The following is a 19,575-nucleotide window of genomic DNA, read 5'->3' as shown; positions in this document are numbered from 1 at the left end:
TTAACACCTACTCTCAAATCAACTCTACCTGGTCCTTCTCAACCCAGTGAATCACTTTCATAGGTATTAATCTCTGCCTCTCATATGGCTTCTAAATATATCCATTCACATCAAGCACACCAACCACCAGCAGTATCTTGAGTAACAGCAGTCATTCGTGCCATGTTAAAGTTCTCTTTGATGCAGTTTCACTATCCATGGATGCTGTTTCTGCAGTGGAAAGCAATAGTTGTTAAAATATGCTAATAAACTTGCCAAAGACTTTATTGACAGATAATATCCTATACAGCTCACCGATAAACATATCAGCCGTGCCTCTGGGGCCAGTAATTATGTTAATCAATCACTGATCAGCAATTCTCTAACCAACCAGTACTGCCCTAGCCTTGAAAAGCTCAACCATCAGGACTTTGTCTCTTTTCAAGCCCAAAATAGCGTGTATTCTACCCAAAATGCTGTCCATAACATCCAAAATAGTATTTTGCTGCTACCCAACTTACAGAATGTCCTTGTCCATGCCTACTCCAATTCTGCTCCCAATCCTGCGCCCTGTGCATCGGGATGAAAGCAGAGCTCACCATCTGCAGCATCGTCGACAGGACTGACAGTGGACCTTTGGTACAGAGCCGAGTGGAGGGTGACCATGTGGGCTGCAGATTCCTCGACTTGCGCCATAGGGTGGTAGGGTTTTAGGTTCTGCTGGATAGGTCAGGAGTCCATTACACACAGTAGGCAGCTACACGGATAGCAGGGGTTGTGTGGCATGGACTGGGCGGTTTTTTAGGTTAGATGGCCTCAGGCAAGTACAGAAAGGGCAACAGCCTCAAAGGGTGCGAGGCAAAGTCAGGACATGCAGGGACCAAGCAGCAATTGGTATTGTAATTGTAAACTGTCGAAGCTGCATTGGTAAAGTACCGAAACTTCAAGCGCTGATAGAAAGCACCGAAGCTGAAATCGTGATAGGTTCGGAACGCTGGCTGAAGCTAGAGATAAATCCTGCCGAATTTTTTAGAAAGGCACAAACGGTGTTTAGAAAGGATAGATTGCATGCATCCGGTGGTGACGTGTTTGTCGCTGTTAGTAGTAGTTTATCCTGTAGTGAAATAGAAGTGGATAGTTCTTGTGAATTATTATGGGTGGAGGTTATACTGAACAACCGAGCTGGGTTAATAATTGGCTCCCTTTTACCGACCTTCCGACTCAGCAGCATTAGTGGCAGAACAACTGAGAGAAAATTTGGAATACATTTCACATAAATTTCCTCAGCATGTTATAGTCTTAAGTGGAGATTTCAGTTTACCAGATATAGACAGGGACACTCAGATGTTTAGAACGGGTGGTAGGGACAGAGCATTGAGTGACATTATACTGAGTGCACTATCCGAAAATTACCTCAAGCAATTAAAGAGAGAACTGGCTCATGGAGATAACATCTTGCACCTACTGATAACAAACATACCCGAACTTTTCGGCTCTGAAAGCACAGAACAGGGAATCAGTGATCATAAGGCCATTGCAGCATCCGTGAGTATGAAAGTAAATGGGAATATAAAAAATGGGAGGAAAGTTTATCTGTTTAGCAAGAGTAATAGGAGGCAGATTTCAGACTACCTAACAGATCAAAACGAAAATTTCTCTTCAGACACAGACAATGTTGAGTGTTCAAGGCAGTCGTAAAATACGTTTTAAACAGGTAAGTGCTGAGTAAAACTGTGAGGGATGAGAAAAATCCACCGTGGTTGTACAACAAAGTTAGGAAACTACTGCAAAAGCAAAGAGAGCTTCACTGAACATTTAAACACAGCCAAAACATGTCAGACAAACAGAAGCTAAACGATGTCAAAGTTAGCGTAAGGAGGGCTATACGTGAAGCGTTCAGTGAATTCGAAAGTAAAATTCTATGTATCGACTTGACAGAAAATTGTAGGAAGTTCTGGTCTTATGTTAAATCAGTAAGAGGATCAAAACAGCATATGCAGACACTCTAGGATGTTAATGGCATTGAAACAGAGGATGACATGTGTAAAGCTGAAATACTAAACACCATTTTCCAAAGCTGATTCACAGAGGAAGGCCGCACTGCAGTTCCTTCTCTAAATCTTCGCACGAACGAAGAAATGGTTGACATCGAAATAAGTGTCCTTCTAACAGCAGTGTACCGGAAGTCTCTAGAGGAGCGGAGGGTTCCAAATGATTGGAAAAGAGCATGGGTAGTTCCAGTTTTCAAGAAAGTTCGTCGAACAGATGCAAAAAACTATAGGCCTATATCTCCGACATCGATCTGTTGTAGAATTTTAGAACATGTTTTTTGCTCGCGTATCATGTCATTTCTGAAAACCCAGAATCTACTCGGTAGGGTTCAACATGGATTCCGGAAACAGCGTTCGTGTGAGACCCAACTCGCTTTATTTGTTCATGGGACCCAGAAAATATTACATACAGGCTCCCAGGTAGATGCCATTTTCATTGACTTCCGGAAGGCGTTCGATACAGTTCCGCACTGTCACCTGATAAACAAAGTAAGAGTCTACGGAATATCAGACCAGCTGTATGGCTGGATTGAAGAGTTTTTAGCAAACAGAACACAGCATGTTGTTATCAATGGATGGACATCTACAGACGTTAAAGTAACCTCTGGCGTGCCGCAGGGGAGTGTTATGGGACCATTGCTTTTCACAATATATATAAATGACCTAGTAGATAGTGTCGGAAGTTCAATGTGGCTTTTCGCGGATGATGCTGTAGTATACAGAGAAGTTGCAGCATTAGAAAATTGCAGTGAAATGCAGGAAGATCTGCAGCGGATACGTACTTTGTGCAGGGAGTGGCAACTGACTCTTAACATAGACAAATGTAATGTATTGCAAATACATAGAAAGAAGGATCCTTTATTGTATGATTATATGATTGCGGAACAAACACTGGTAGCAGTTACTTCTGTAAAATATCTGGGAGTATGCATACGGGGTGATTTGAAGTGGAGTGATCATATAAAATTAATTGTTGGTAATGCGGGTGCCAGGTTGAGATTCATTTGGAGAGTCCTTAGAAAATACTCCACCAATAAAGGAGGTGGCTTACAAAACACTTGTTCAACCTATACTTGAGTATTGCTCATCAGTGTGGGACCCGTACCAGGTCGGTTTGACAGGAGATAGAGAAGATCCAAAGAAGAGCGGCACGTTTCGTCACCGGGTTATTTGGTAAGCGTGATAGCGTTACAGAGATGTTTAGCAAACTCAAGTGGCAGACTCTGAAAGAGAGGCGCTCTGCATTGCTGTGTAGCTTGCTGTCCAGGTTTCAAGAGGGTGCGTTTCTGGATGAGGTATTGAATATACTGCTTCCCCCTACTTATACCTCCCGAGGAGATTATGAATGTAAAGTTACAGAGATTCGAGTGCCCACAGATGCTTTCCAGTAGTCATTCTTCCCGCAAACCATATGCGTCTGGAACAGGAAAGGTAGGTAATGACAGTGGCATGTAAAGTGCGCTCTGCCACACACCGTTGAGTAGCTTATGGAGTATAGATGTAGATGTAAATTCACTTGTGGTCGACGCAGATGCTAGACATGACCCATACATTTACCTACCACCTCTTACTGCAGTCTAATCACAGGCTCCTCCAACTCAATAAAAGGCAGCACTGCATGTGATAGCAGCCATGTTACGTTTAAACTATGCTGCAATAAACTGTGCATCTTTGATGTGGGCGTGACAAGTAATCAACTGTCCACTTGCAGGAATGGTCACCACGAAACTGTGGAAAACCTAAAACTTAACTATCCAGTTGGTGAAAATACTGCACACCACAGCACACCATAATATCAATGACTTCAGTGGCTGCTTCATTTCATGGACCTTTTGGATGTTTGCTTCCAGCACAAGTTTCTCCGAACTGTGCAGTTTGGAATTGTGTCCACTGCATATCCTGCACTCTAACACTCCCCCTTGTCTAAACCTACAGTAACTTGTTCTTGTTTCCCACCATCTCATCTTCCCTTTTCCCTCCTCTCATCCATCCATCCACTCCATGCAGGTCAAGTACTGACTGCCTCCTCCTCACTTCTTCCCCCACCTCTCTCTCTCTCTCTCTCTCTCTCTCTCTCTCTCTCTCTGTGTGTGTGTGTGTGTGTGTGTGTGTGTGTGTGTGTGTGTGTGTGCGCATCACATACACACAAAAATTTTGCAGAATATGTCTCCCACTGCAATAATCACTGTAGGGTAATAGAATAGTGCTGTCCTCTTTGCTGCCATTAACCATATAATTTTTATTTTATGTGGAAAACATAATAAATTTATTAAGTATTGAAGATGCGGAGTGTCATTCTAAATGAATTAGTATGTTGTTGAACAGCTCTTCTTACATATTGATGGAATGCAATTCTCCACTTGTGCGTAATCAAGACATTACTCATTATTATTTGCTCTTTTGTTATGAATTATGTTATATGCATGCCTAATACATTGGGAAGACTTAAATTTCATTTAGTTTACACTTGACGTGGTTAAATTGTGTTCATCTTGCAGCAAATAAGATGAAATGTAAGAAGAGTATAAGGGGTCTTTAAGATTGTATTTGTTCCCCAATAGTGTCAGTAAACAGATTTCTTTAATTGAGTTGTTTGGTGTTAAGTGTTATGGTATTTGAGGAATAGTTAATAATGTCATGGATGAAAAGTATTCAGATATGGTTGGTATGATAATTTGAGGGTACCATTGTGCCCAGCATTCTGTATGTTTCTGACACATTATTCTCTCAATAAACTATGAAGTGGTTCTGTCTTAGTTAAAACAGTGAATTCTTCCCAGTCTTATGCTTTACTCTCTTGCAAGAAACTTGGTTAAATACTTGATACCATAACACCCCATAAGAGCCTGAACAGGGTGCATGGTTTAATTTTTAGGGGATTTGCATCCTAAGAAATAAAAAATCATGGTATACCATTATAGCTGTTTTTCTCACGCCCAATCCAGTGCTTCAAATCTGCACTGTTGGAACTGCTGCCCCCTTTCTGCAGGCCTCCTCCACCAGTAGTTGGTACCTTATGGTGAATGAGACATTGCAACAGATATTCAGGACCATCAAAGGAACCTTCAGTTTTTCAAGTGATATCCTTCGCAGACCACCCTTGTCACTTGTAATCAGGTAAATGCAAAAAATTACTTCCTAATTAAATGCAATGAGAATGGACGCTGGGAGTGCTACGTCTCCTACTTGAAGACGTGTGCCTCTTCATCTCAGGTGCATGACAATCTTTTAAATCTGCTGATCTGCCAAAGATAAACAACTGTTCCAGGTCTCCTTCTTTTTCATGATTTTTTTGTGGATCCTTCAGTTCTTGCTGAACTTCTTGTCACCCACTTTGCAATAGCATTAGGTCTTCTTCATACTCGGCCACTTTCCGATTGCATAAAAGACTGGATGAAGACATCACCTACTCTTTGCCTCCTGTAAACCATGAATTACAAAATGGGTCTTTAACTGACTAGGAACTGATGGAGGCTCTTGACTTGTCTCATGATATCACCTTAGACCCTAATTCAGTTCATAATCAGATGGTCCAACATCTGAATAGGACTTACACATTCCATGTACTCAGCATCTTCAACTGTATTTTGCTAGAAAGAATTTTCCCTTTGCAGTGTCATTATCCAAATTCTTGAACTAGAAAAACCACTGTCCATCAATAGCTACCATCTGATCAACCTCACCAATGTGTTTCACAAATGATTGAAAAGAATGATATCCTGACGGTTATGCTATGGTCATGAATTTTGGGGCCTTTTGCCTTCCTATCAGTGCGGTTTCCAAGAGTGATGATCCCCAACTATCTATCTGTTTATCTAGGAAATAGCAATCCAGTTTGGTTTTTATTGCAGTTCTTTTTGATAAGATACTACTTAGCACCATCATATTTTACTTATCTTTCATGACTAGGGCATTCAAGGCTATGCATGGATTTTTTTCCATATGATCATTTTGGTTTAAGAGTTGGTACCTCCCTCAGTGGCCTTTGCAGCCAAGAGAATCTCCTTCAGGTCCCCATTCTGAGTGTTACACTCTTCCTTGCAGCCATCAGTATGCTAGTGATGACTGGCATAATTGTGGTTACCCCTGCACTATATGTTGAAAACTTTTGAGTTTGGTACAGATCCCAGTTTGTAAAGTTGACTGATTTCCAGTTCCTTGTAGCCATCCAAAGTGCATCCGCTTGGACCCTTTCCCAAACCTTTCAGTTTTGTCAGTGCGGGTCATACATTTGTCATTGTACCATGGTCCATCCTGACCTAGAATTCTACTTGATATCCAGCATTTGGATGTTGTTGCATAGTCCTGAATTTTGGTACTACTCTTTGACAAAAAGCTGACACAGTGGTCCCATATTTGTCAACTTTAAACTAGCTGCCTGCAAAAGCATAACTATCTCTGCTTCCTTGCCAATACCTCTTGTGCTGCTATACGTGCTACTCTGCTGCATATTTTCTGGATCCTTGTGTATGGTTACCAGTTCTATGGCACAGTGCCACCTTTGGCTTTGAAATTATTAGACCCTGTTCATCACCACGTAGTAAGACAGGCCACAAGCATCTTGTGGCCTAATCCCACAGACAGTCTGCTTGCCAAAGTGGGGACCTTACCTCTATATTTCCAATGGTACCAAATCATGCTCTCTTAAGCAATGACATTATGAAAGTAGCCTGTCATCTCCACACCCAATACCCAGTCTGTTAGTCAGTCTGTCGTGGTGGGACTTTCCAGCTACCCTCTTGGTCATGGCCCCCTCACAACACAGGGATTGCACTTCTGATGCCTGACCTGCAAACTCCACATGTATGCCATGAAGTAGCTATCTATCTTCTTGGGGCATCAGGAATCCTGGCTATGACCATCATGCCATGTGGCCTTTGCTGTGGCTGGGTGGCGCCTGCGGGGAGAGCTCCTGATCGGACTGCGTGGCATCATGGGGCGGATGACCCACAATGAAATGGACCAAGTCATCGCTTGATTGTGACCAAATTGTATCAGCAGTCTCTAAGAAGGGCAAGGTAGATTACAGGACTGACAAGTATGACCCTAAATCGTTCCCCTCTCTAGCTGCACCGTAAAAGGAAATTAAGGCCGTGGAAAAGAGAGAGCCTTATTTGCAGATGGGGACTCCTTTCTGGATACAAAACCTCTATTTTTAGTTGACCACATCAAGGGGAAGATAAGTTTGGGGAAGTGCCAGTGGTGTCCAAAATGCGCAATGGGTCATTCGTGATTCAGCCCAGTCCCAGGTGTTGCTCACTTGTTGCAAGCTGGACGATATTCAGATTTCACTCACTCCCCATAAAAGCCTCAACATGGTCCAGGGAATTATTTTTCATTGTAACTTCTTGTAGCAGTCCCGGCAACCAGCTGCATGCCAATTTAGAATGACGGGGCGACCAGTGTCTTCATCTTGGCCTTTGAGGGCAATTAGTTACCTGAAAAGGTCAAGGTGATGCTACATCGGTGTGATGTAAAATGAAATGTCCCTCCACCATGTAGTGCTGTAAGTGCTGGAAATTTGGGCAAATGTCCTCCCAGAGCAATTCAGATGCCACATGCCGAGGTTGCGAATGTCCACTGCATATGAATACTCTACGTGCCCATTCTCCCACCTGTGTGGCAGCTGTGGAGAGCACCACTCCCCTTTCTCTCCAGAATGCACAGCACTCCAAAAGGAGCAGAAAATTATGGAGTACAAGGTCCTGGACAGGCTGTCTTACTGTGAGGCTAAACTGAAGTATGAAAGGCTGAACACTGTTTGGTTGCTGTCATCTTAACATTGCTGCTATGACATCATCGCCCTCATTGACACCATTACATTCATTGTTAAAGCTTTCTGCAGTGGGCCTTCAGGATCACCCGTCTACTTCCTCCTCTCCTAGTGGCTGGGGCACATCTTCTTCTGTTCCTCCCAAAGCTTTTACTTTGGGAGCACCACCCTCCCCAAATGCTGGGGACATTGGTCCCCACACCCCACCCAGAGAAGCAACAGCTTCCTCTGGCTCCTCTCACATGGAAGGGATCCCTTGGGGCTCTGTTCTACAGTCTCTCCCTGTGGTAAAGTGGACACCAGCCAGTGGCTGAAGGAGCCACTTGCTGCTGGTCAAAGGGCTTCACAGTCTTAGTTTGTCCCTAAAGCTACTTCAGAGAAGCCCTTCCAGCAAGCCCCTAAAGAGTGGCGAGAGGCCAAACAGATAAAGTAGAAATCTGTTAGGGAATGGCCTTGAAGCATCTGTGGGGTTCTCAGTATCCCCCCTTCTTATGTGCAGATGATTTTTGTATTTATTTCTGCTCCTCTTCTGTTGGTGTGGCTGGCCCTTGACTGCAGGGAGCCATACAAAAGGTGCAGTTGTGGGCTCTCACTCACAGCTTTCAACTTTCAGTTGCCAAGACTTGCATCATGCACTTCTGTCATCATCATACTGTCCAGCCACAACTGGAACTTTACTCTGATGACCAGCTTCACCTTCAACACCTGCTTAACTTGGTTTTTCCATCTTCATCAGCTTAAGGAAAAGTGCTGGTGGCATCTTAATATTATTTGATGTCTGAGCCACACCAACTGTGGTGTTGATCACCCTACACTGTTGGAGTTGTATAAAGCCATTGTGCAGTCCTGTCTTGAGTATGGGAATCTGGTGTATGGTTTCACATTGCCTCAGCATTGTGGCTGCTGGACCCTATACACCGCTGTGGAGTTTGACTTGCGATGGGAGCTTTCTGAATGAGCATAGTAAATAGCCTCCTCATGGAAGCTGGCGTTCCTCCATTGTGAATCAGGTGACAACTGCTTGCGAATTATACTACCTACATTTGTTGTTTGCCTCACCATCCAAAATACTGTTCCCTTTTCCTGAACACAGCAGTCCATCTCCCACAACGGCTGCCCAGATTGGGGATTCCAATTGAAATCCATGTTTGGTTGCTTCTTACTGCACTCGACACCTTACTTCTACCATTTTTCCTGTGGGTCCACTCACATACGCCTCCACGGTCCACACCTCGGCCATAGCTTTATCTGGATGTATCGCAAGACCAGAAAGGCTCGATTCCACCTGAGGCTCTATGATGGCAATTTTTCTCTCTTTTTGGTGAGTTCCAGGACTCAAAAATAGTCTACACTGATGACTCAATGGTCAGTGGCCACATTTTCTTCGCTTATACTCATATTGGCCATATTGAACAGCTGGATGGCTGCTTTCAATGGAGAGTTGGTAGCTCCTGTGCAGGTGAGTCCTTCGTCATTTGCAGTGATTCCTTAAGCAGCCTACAAGCTGTCTACTAGTGCTTCCCTCGCCACCCTCTGGCAATGACTATCCAGAAGTCTCTTTATATCCTTGGAAACAGTGGACATTGAGTGTCCTTCTTTTGGGCCCCAGAAAGTGTCTGGATCCCAGGCAATGAAATTGCTGATAGGCTGGCCAAACAGGTTACCCGTATACTAACTCTGGCAATTGGCCCACCGTAGTCTGATCTCCTGTCGGTCTTATGCCGTAAAGTTTTTGGAATCTGGAATAGTGAGTTGGAGTTAGGGTGCCTCCCACTGCGTGCTGGCCCTAGGGAGGAGCCCTCAACCATACCTCCTCCACCAGCTGCTCTGGTAATCCTGCTTTTGCTCTGTTTTTAATAACTTTTAGATGTGGCTAGGCCTTTTTCTGCCACACCCTATTTTACTTTTGCAGCACTCTGATGAATGCAAACATCAAGATTCCCTATTGTTAATAACTGATAACAAAAGAACAATTGAACTCGTTTTTATGTTTCTACCAAGACAGTCAGTTCTATTCTACCCTTCAACTCAGAGTGGAACAGAAAGTGTTTTGCCTTGAAATAAAAGTAAAGCATTTATCAAACTTCATGGATTTTTTAAATCAAGGGATCACCAATTTAGTATTAGAGGGAAGTTGGAGGGTAAAAATCATTGAGGGAGACCAAGAGATGAATACACGAAGCAGATTCAGAACGATGTAGGTTGCAGTAGCTACTCAGAGATGAAGCAGCTTGCACAGGATAGAGTAGCATGGAGGACTGCATCATACCAGTCTCTGGACTGAAGACAACAACAACAGGAACAACAACATGTATTAGATGATTAAACTGTCATTCCATTCTGAACTGATACCAGTCAACAACAACATCTGTATTTTGTGTGACCCCCACAGTCATGAATACTCTCTTGTATTCATTATGATATGGAAGCAAAAAGCTCCAGATATCTGGAGGAATTTATTGCCTTGTCTGAAACATATACCATGTCATTTCATGAAAATTACTGGCTGGAGGCTGTTATGATGGTACAGGGTGGTTATAATTAAACTTTTACTGCTTGAGCTAGTATAGACCGAAAACTATTTACGTATAGGTACGCTGCAGGATTTGAGTTGTTAGTATTGTTAGTTTTATGACTTGTTATTAGGTGCCGGTACTGGTACAGTGATGTAGGGTTGGAACACAAGCATCATTATGCATAACAGTTGCAGATGGTCAAATGGGTCTGCACACCTACTCACCTTGTAAAGCCGTTTTTTCAAAACGTCAGCAGTAGTGCTCCTGCTCTTCGGTAGTATCGATGCATTAAAGGAATATGGAGAGGTTCTCTCTCTGCAAGGAGTTGAAGAACATGATTCGGAATTTCGAATTACCTTGAGGTTTGTGAATTGCTCTTGAAAGATGCTGACAGACAATTGCACCACAAGTTGTTGAAGTTACTGTTGCCATGACTGAGAATGCTGTACACAGTGTGTGATCTTCATGCAGTGCATGAAGGGTGTCACAACAGATAACCAGTCCACTGTCCACTATTTGAAAAGTTTTGCAAACAGTTATGAAGTGGTATTTCTAGTGTGGTTCCAGGCTGTCATATTGAACAAAGTTCATAACCTGGAGTGTAAACATGATGCACAATTAGTGCATGTTACCCTTTCATATGAAAATTAAAATGTGTTTCTTTTATTGGTTTATTCATTATTTCCTTTCCATGTATCCTTGCACATTTTCCACAAAGTTTTGTTCTCATACGATCACTAGCTTTTCATGGGGGCCCTCTCAAGTAGTGAAAGTTTAGCTATAACCACCCTGTTTATGTCTTGTCATCACATCCCAAACTTGCTCTATAGGTGTTGAATCAGAGGACTGAGCAGGACATTTGAGGCTCCATACATTCCTCAGTGTGTCTGAGGTGTGAACTGTAGTGTAGAGTCTTGATTTATCCTGGTGAAATATGCCACCTGGTACCCTGGTAATGAAGGGCATGTCAACAGTGTTTACTAGTCTTGCCACATACTAGTTAGCATGGTTACAATTACCTTCTTCTGGGTCTCCTGTAACTGTGGCCAAAATGTTGATTTCTCCAGTATAGTTTTTTACATTACGATGTGGTAAATACTTGGAAAACTTCATTATCAACCAGTTTTGGCTGTGGAAGCCTAGGCAGCTATACTGGAGTATCAGTTAGGTAGTGTTTTGTCAAGGTTTTCATGGTGTAACACTTTCCATTTCTGTCAGTGTATGTGTTAGATTCTGCTGTGGTGACTGCAACCTGTTGGCCTGTGTTGTTGAAAGGCACATCATCCAAATTTGAAACATGATAGTTTTGAGCACCATTGGGCAATCTAGTATCTTAAATTCAGTGTATTGAGGTAAATCTGATAACTAACTACTACAGCAGGAAGGGTTTAGACTGTGAGATGGTGCACCTACTTTAGATAATTCTACACATTTGATTTCAGCAGTGACATGCCCAGGCACATATTGTGAGATATGTTCAAGCTTTTTTCTTTGAACTATGGGTACTTCCCTGAAATGCTTATTCTCATGGCCTATCAACAATTTGATGTATCTTTGATACAGTTTGTGTGCATGTTGTTCATTGTAGTCTTGTAGCAATCACAGTTCATGCTTTGTGAAGTTACATTCAAAAATTATGAGAATGATTCCTCAGGAACAAATCCAGGTCCCCTTGGATTCCATTCCACAATATTTGAAGACTAGTTGCATTTGTGTGCTTCACATCATACTGTGTTAAGTCAGAGATCTTGTACTGTGGTACTAATTATTTGTGCATTTTTGTGTCTAATCTGTAGTATATAGTATTTTTCAGTCACTTTTATTGTTCTCAGTCTTGCCATTTCACAGACATTATTAGGTTCTGATGTAGTGTGTAACTATCCAGTTTTTAATCTCTCAGGGACATTAGGATAAATGCTAATGTTCTTATTCGTATATTGTCATATTGGTTTGTTATCATGACATACACAAATGAAATAGTTATGATTAAATATGAAGTTGATTAATATACTGGAAAAAGTTTACAACATGCTCAGTTAAATGCCAGGAAAGGATATGTGTAATAGCGCATGTGCAGAAGAATGAAGTTAAGAATATGGTGCCATGTGTGATGCTAGCACTTTTTTCAAGTGGCAAGAAAGCAGAAATTTGCCATTGCAGAAGGGTATAGACATATCTGTCCTGAGATGGAAAGATAAGAGTGGTAGACAGTGCTAGCACCTGTAACAGGATTTAGAATGTACGTGACTTCCGGAATAGTTTGTTTTGAAGCATTTTCAAAATTTACTTTATTGGAAGATTTCAGATTATTTGAGGACTAATGCAGACTCAGCTGAAAGCCGTCAGGTAAAACTGTAGTGGTCTTTATCAATAGGTGGATGATGATTTGATGGTCTTCTTTGATGTGCATAGTTCCTGAGCTGTCTGAGTTACTGTTGGAAGTATTTAAACTGATCAGCCAGAACATTATAAACATTGACCTACTACTGATATAAACCTGTCCACGTGATAGCAGGGTCACCTGGTGAGGAATGACTGATGGTTGTACACATGCACAGTACATGTAGTATTAGTGAGAGTGCTGTCAGTTTATAGAATGGGGAAGGTGTGTGATTTATCTGCATTTGACTGAGGGCAGTGTGTGGTGGCCCATAGGCTCGGCACAAGTATTACAGAAACTGCACAACTTGTTGAGTGTTCCAGGACTGTTGTGGTAAGTGTCTTCAACACGCAGTGAAGCCAGGTCCATATGTTGTAGAGTTGGGTGGGCACCCCTCATTAAGATGTCAGACGTCATAGGCTGGACAAACTGGTGAAACAGGGTAGGTATCGAACTGTGGCAGAACTAACTTGAATGCTAACAGTCTTTAATGCTGGGCAGAGTACAAGTGTGTCTGAATGCACAGTGCACTGAACACTCCTAACAGTGGGCTGCCGCTGCCAAAAACCCATGTATGTGCCAATGTTAACACCACGACATCGGCAATTATGACTGAAATGGGCACTGTATGTTGGTGCAGTGGCAGAACATTGCAGATGCTCTGAGGAACACTCATGTGGGCATCTATGGGTCCAGTGGAGTTTGTGCAAGGCACCATGATGGCCACGGAATATCTTACACTGGTTGCAGACCATGATTCGCTTTCATAACAATCATATTTAACAACGGCAGTAACGTTTTTCTACAAGATAATGCACCATGAAGTGATTCGAGGAACACAGTGGTGAGTTCCAGTTGATGTTCTGGCCGCCCAGCTTGCCAGACCTGAACCCGATTGAAAACATCTGGGTGCAATTTAAATGTGGCATCATAGTTCAACAGAAACCTCTCCAAAATTTAGGGGGATTAGGTGATGTGTGTGGAGATGTAGTGTCAACTCCCTCCAGCGAACTACCGAGGTCTTACTGCTTCCATGCCAGGATGTGTCGCTTCTGTTATCTTAGCCAAAGGTGGACATACCAGCTATTAGGTATTTGATCATAACTGTTCTGGGTGATCAGTGTGTGGAAAGCCTTATCAGCTGCATACTCTGTATGTACATATGTTTAGTATAAGCTTGAAATAGTCTGTGATTCATTTTATATCAACTTCAACTTTGATGCAAGGTTCATCAATTAGCATCTTGCTTGAGAGTGCTGGATTTGAATAACGTAATAATCCCCCTCCCCTGAACCATGGACCTTGCCATTGATGAGGAGGCTTGCATCCCTCAGTGCAGGTGCAACCACAATGGAGGGGTACCTGTTGAGAGGCCAGACCCTCCTGAAGAGGGGCAGCAGCGTTTTCAGTATTTGCAGGGGCAACAGTCTGGATGATTGACTGATCTGGCCTTGTAATATTAACCAAAACTGCCTTGCTGTGCTGGTACTGCGAACGGTTGAAAGCAAGGGGAAACTACACCCGTAATTTTTCCCGAGGGCATGCAGCTTTATGACATGGAGAGCTGCATCAAACCAGTCTGGACTGATGACCTCAACAACAACAACAACAACAACAATAATAATCTCTTCTTTCACAGAGCCTGTAATAGGCATGAGATCTTAAAATGGTTTGATTAAATTTGGACACAGAATAGAAGGTAAGATTTGTGGACAGGATGAATGTTTCTGAGGATAAGAAGGGTTGAATGACATAGCAGTGACACTTTTTGTAAGTGTGTTGCTTTTATTTGATGTAGAACTGGTTTCTAGATGGAAATTATGTCAGCAAATGGATGTGGGAGTGAATAGCATAGAAAATTTGCATATGCTGAAACAATGAACAAATGAAGGGTAAGTAGTGTACAGAGTGCTAGTATCAGGATACTTCAGTGATCAACAACCTGGAAAAAGTGTTGAAATACCAGAAAGTATAGTGGAGATAAAGTGATAGTTAATCGAATATGATTCTAGATTGAATTGTAGGAGAAAAGGGATCACGTGTTGGGAATGAAATAAAAACAGTTGCAGAAGTAGGAAAATGTGATAATAAAAGTTTAATGTTTGTGGCATATTACAGTACTTTCATTGTCCATTTTTATTACGTTTTCGCCCTGGCAACATAAATATTATACTCATTGTGCTATAAATAAAATATAATGAAATTGTATACAGTGTTTCAATTTCGTAGTTCAGTATCAGATGCTGTTGGAGAAAACCCTGCACAGTGTTCTTGGGTTTGTGTTATAGATGAGAAGAAGGGAGAGGATGAATGATATGGATGAGAGGAAGGGAGAGGATGAACCTCTTCCTTCCTCTCATCCATAACACAAACACAAGAATACACTGTACAAGCACAGTCAACCAAACAACACAGGTACACACTTGACACTTCATAACAGATCAGAGGGAAGTAATGGAAAACCACATTCACTAGGAACTTTCCCAGGATGGCTGTGTGGGATTCCTGCACTTGGTCCCCAACATTCATTCCGTGAGAATGGGACTATTGTATTTTGTGTGGAGGGTGATTGGGCTGGTAAATGTGCTCTGTAAGCATTAATTTGCTGATGAAAGTCTAAATGTGGTGTTGTTAATAATGTAACTTGTGAGCATTACTGTAAAAATGTTGTTTGAGGATTGCTGTAAAAAATGTTGTACTATGCATTTCAATATATATTTATTAATGATTTGTTTATTTTAGCAATCATTGGCGTACAGAGTGAAGATGATATTGTAAGTGCTTATAACGCATTTGAAGGTGGTGGCAAGTTCATTGGTATAATATTTGATAACATTAAAGAAGATGAAATACCAACAAATTTAAGGTATCGGGTGAGGTCAGAGGCAACTTTAAATATAGAAGAGATTTTTTCGGAAGCTGCCCCAGAAGGACCAAATGCTGAATCTGGTAGGTGCAATAGCTGTTTTGTTAGATCCATAATGAACACTTCATGTTAAAGAGATTTATTTCCATGTTTTGACAAACTTCTGTGACATGCTGCTGTTTATGGTAGGCCATGCCATTATCCCATTGATGCAAACTGTAACCTGTGATGTGGTTTTTGAGATATGTCAAATGTGATGGTAGCAGACGCTTAAGATGTTTTACTGAACTTTGTGTGTACACTAATTCTAGTGAAGACTCAGTTGACAGTGTCAAATGATAAGGGGGGCAGCATGAAATACATGAAAAGTGTTGTGAGCATCCTGTCACTACCCCTTGAGTTACTTTAAAATGTTGTTTGACTCCCTGAACTATTTTGAACAACTGCAATGAGACAGGTGGCACAGTGCTAAATTACTTGACTCATTGCTAGAAACAGTGGTGCAAATCTATGTAGCCATCTGTATAAACAGGTTTCCCATGATTTCCTTAAATCAGTCAAAGCAAATGCCAAGATAATTCCTTTGAAAGAGCCCTACATATGTCTTCTCCCAGCCTTCACCAATCCAAGCTTGTGCTCTGTTTCTAATGGTGTCATCATTCATGGGCGATTAGGTTTTAACCTTCCTGTTTGGATGATTGCATAATGCAAACTACTTGTTCATGGATGCTTCATATCATTTTAGTGCGTCATTTCAAATTTATTGATTAGGAGCAAGTTGGGCAGGAATGTCTTCAGTTAGAAATTTGATATAGGAATTGTTAAATGTTGGAACGACATTTGGGAATTTGAACTTTGAAGGAAGAGTATAAATCTGTGATCCATGAGTAATAAGATTACCATTATGGCACTTCTACTAATAATAAGGCAACGAAAGCCCATACATTTTCTTGAAAGGCAGTGCTACTGTTTCTGATAAGGGGTAAGAGGGGGGGGGGGGGGGGGAGATAACATTTCACATGCAGCTCATGAGAGATGTGGAATAACACTGTAAATTGCCCTTGAATTATTTGCAGTGTTGTTGCAGCCAGCAAAAATATGAATCCTGTTCTTGTTCTCCCTTGTTGAAGGGTGGAAAAGCTGGAGGTAGTGCTATATTTGTTTCTGAGTGATCCCTCTGTGATGGCTAGCTCTGTTGCAGTAGCACATATTGATTCTGATACTATGTTGGACAACAGTATAAAATGCATGAATGTACACATGACATTCTTTTCAGGTGACACAACCCACATTCCAGTTTTACATACATAAGGGCTACACAGGAATTTATGAAACATAAAATTTAAATTTGATTTGTGATAGGTATAAAACAGCCAACTGTTATTAACAAAATTTTACTTTTACCAGTTTTTGACACTGACTAAGGGTGGCTACATCAGAAAATCTACAATTGTACACAATGAAAATTATGGGATATCTCCTAATATCATGTCTGACCACCTTTTGCCCTGCATTATCCAGCAACTCTGTAGTGTGGACGCAACAAGTCCAAATCATTCACTCAAAAGCTCCGGGATGTGCTTCAAACCATAGTGAGCAATTGTGGCCTGGTAACGTGATGCATTGTCATCCATAAAAATTCCATAATTGTTCAGAACACGAGGTCCATGAATAGCTGCAAATAGTCTCCAAGTAGCTGATCATGATTATTTCCAGTCAATGATCAGTTCAATTGAATCGGAGGACCCATTCCATTCCATTTAAACACAGCACACCATTATGAAGCCACCACCAGTTTGGACAGTGCCTTGTTGACAACATGGGGCCATGGCTTCATGAAGTGTGTCACATTTGAAACTTACCATCAGCTCTTACAAAGGAAATCAGGGCTCATCTGATCAGACCAGTTTTCAAGTCATCAAGTGTCCAACTGATATGGTCACGAGCCCAGGAGAGGCACTGCAGGCAATGTCATGCTATTAGCAAAAGCACTTGCGTCAGGTGTCTGCTGTCATGGCCCATTAATGCCGACTTTTGTCACTCCTGTCCTAATGGTGGCAGATGGCAAAACAAGAGGGGAAGTAAAAAATCCCACTTTGCTTTGTCATACATTGTCCAGTTTCCCTGTGAAACTGAGAAATTCATCCAGTGAATTGGTTGGACTGTGTATCAGGAACTCTATAGGTACTTTAGCAAATGTCTTTTGGGGTATGGAGAACAGTAACACACAACAGAGAACAGCATTCACACTATCTTTCAAGCACTAATTCTGTTTCCAGCAGTAGTACACACATTCATACATACAACCACACGCACAACCGTACAGACAAAATTCTTTTTTTGTGTGACCATTATTAAAATTTAACTCGTTTAAAAATTCAGTTTTGATATATATTTGACCTCAAAACTTATTAAAAATCATTTTTCAGAAATCTCTAAATAAATTGTTGATTAATTTAGCCCATGAATGTATCCATTATTCTGCCAGTTTGTTAACTTTTGCTTCGTCTGACATACGATACACCTTGTATACTGCAAGGAACGCCATGGGATTATACTTCACATCACCTGTGATACTCTTAATGTTTATTGGCATAGGCAGTGGTTCTCCAGTTACTCATCTGTTACGGCCTCAGTGGTGTTAATCAAAGTTGGTATAAAATATGTGTTACTGTTACATGTAAATGTGGGAAAGTTTTGTGTGTGTGACATACTTACTAATGTCTCAGTAACTAGGAGCAGAAGTGTGTCAGTAACAGTTAAACAGGTTTTTGTGTCCACGTTTTATCTTGATTTATTGTTTAATCTCAGCTTTTCCCATCCATGCCTCTAATCAGCATTTGTGAACTTTTTAAGTGTGTAATATTTATGTTTAGAAAGAAGTGTGGTAATAAGAACTCATATAATTTTTACATAATCTGTCTTTATAATCAAAATAATGTAATTAGATGTATAGAAAATCTACTCACTAAGTGGCGGCAGGAGAACACTCATATAAAAAAAAAGCGTTTTACTTGTGCATGCTTAGGAGTCAGTGGCCCCTTCTTCCAGCAAAAGGGTTGAAGGAGAAGGAAGAGGGGTGAAGGGAAATTTATATATATATATATATATATATATAAAACAAAGATGATGTGACTTACCAAACGAAAGCACTGGCAGGTTGATAGATACACAAACATACACACACAATTCAAGTTTTTGCAACCAACGGTTGCTTCATCAGTAAAGAGGGAAGGAGAGGGAAAGACGAAAGTATGTGGGTTTTAAGGGAGAGGGTAAGGAGTCATTCCAATCCCGGGAGCGGAAAGACTTACCTTAGAGGGGGGAGGGGGGGGGGGGGGGGAGGGAAAGGACAGGTATACACTCGCGCGCACGCGCACGCGCACGCGCACACACACACACACACACACACACACACACACACACACACACACACACACACACACATCCATCCGCCCGTACAGTCACAAGCAGGTATGTGCGGGTGGATATGTGTGTGGGCGTGTGCGAGTGTGTACCTCTCTCTCTCTCTCTCTCTCTCTCTCTCTCTCTCTCTCTCTCTCTCTCTCTCTCGTGATGTAATAAAATTATTGACGACATCTTCATGATCTGGACTCACAGTGAAGAACAACTCCAGAATTTCCTCTCCAACCTCAACTCCTTTGGTTCCATCAGATTCACCTGGTCCTACTCCAAATCCCATGTCACTTTCCTTGACGTTGACCTCCATCTGTCCAATGGCCAGCTTCACACATCCATCCACATCAAACCCACCAACAAGCAACAGTACCTCCATTATGACAGCTGCCACCCATTCCATATCAAACGGTCCCTTCCCTACAGCCTAGGCCTTCGTGGCAAATGAATCTGCTCCAGTCCTGAATCCCTGGACCATTACAGCAACAACCTAAAAACAGCTTTCGCATCCCGCAACTACCCTCCCGACCTGGTACAGAAGCAGATAACCAGAGCCACTTCCTCATCCCCTCAAACCCAGAACCTCTCACAGA

At 41.8% G+C, this 19,575-nt stretch overlaps 1 protein-coding gene across 1 annotated transcript in view; it reads left to right on the top strand.

The window, feature by feature from the left end:
• LOC126354493 (phospholipid-transporting ATPase ABCA1-like) overlaps positions 1–19,575 on the top strand; it is a 419,374-nt gene that overhangs the window by 55,642 nt on the left and 344,157 nt on the right. Inside the window, exon 3 of the mRNA XM_050004220.1 lies at positions 15,442–15,648. Coding sequence (XP_049860177.1) covers positions 15,442–15,648 — 207 coding nt within the window. The remainder of the gene's footprint in view (positions 1–15,441; positions 15,649–19,575) is intronic.

The sequence above is a fragment of the Schistocerca gregaria genome, chromosome 3 (assembly GCF_023897955.1).
Source record: "Schistocerca gregaria isolate iqSchGreg1 chromosome 3, iqSchGreg1.2, whole genome shotgun sequence".
NCBI classification, from domain to species: domain Eukaryota; kingdom Metazoa; phylum Arthropoda; class Insecta; order Orthoptera; family Acrididae; genus Schistocerca; species Schistocerca gregaria.
Note: the sequence above shows the minus strand (reverse complement) of the source record. Positions and strands in the feature narration are given on the sequence as shown.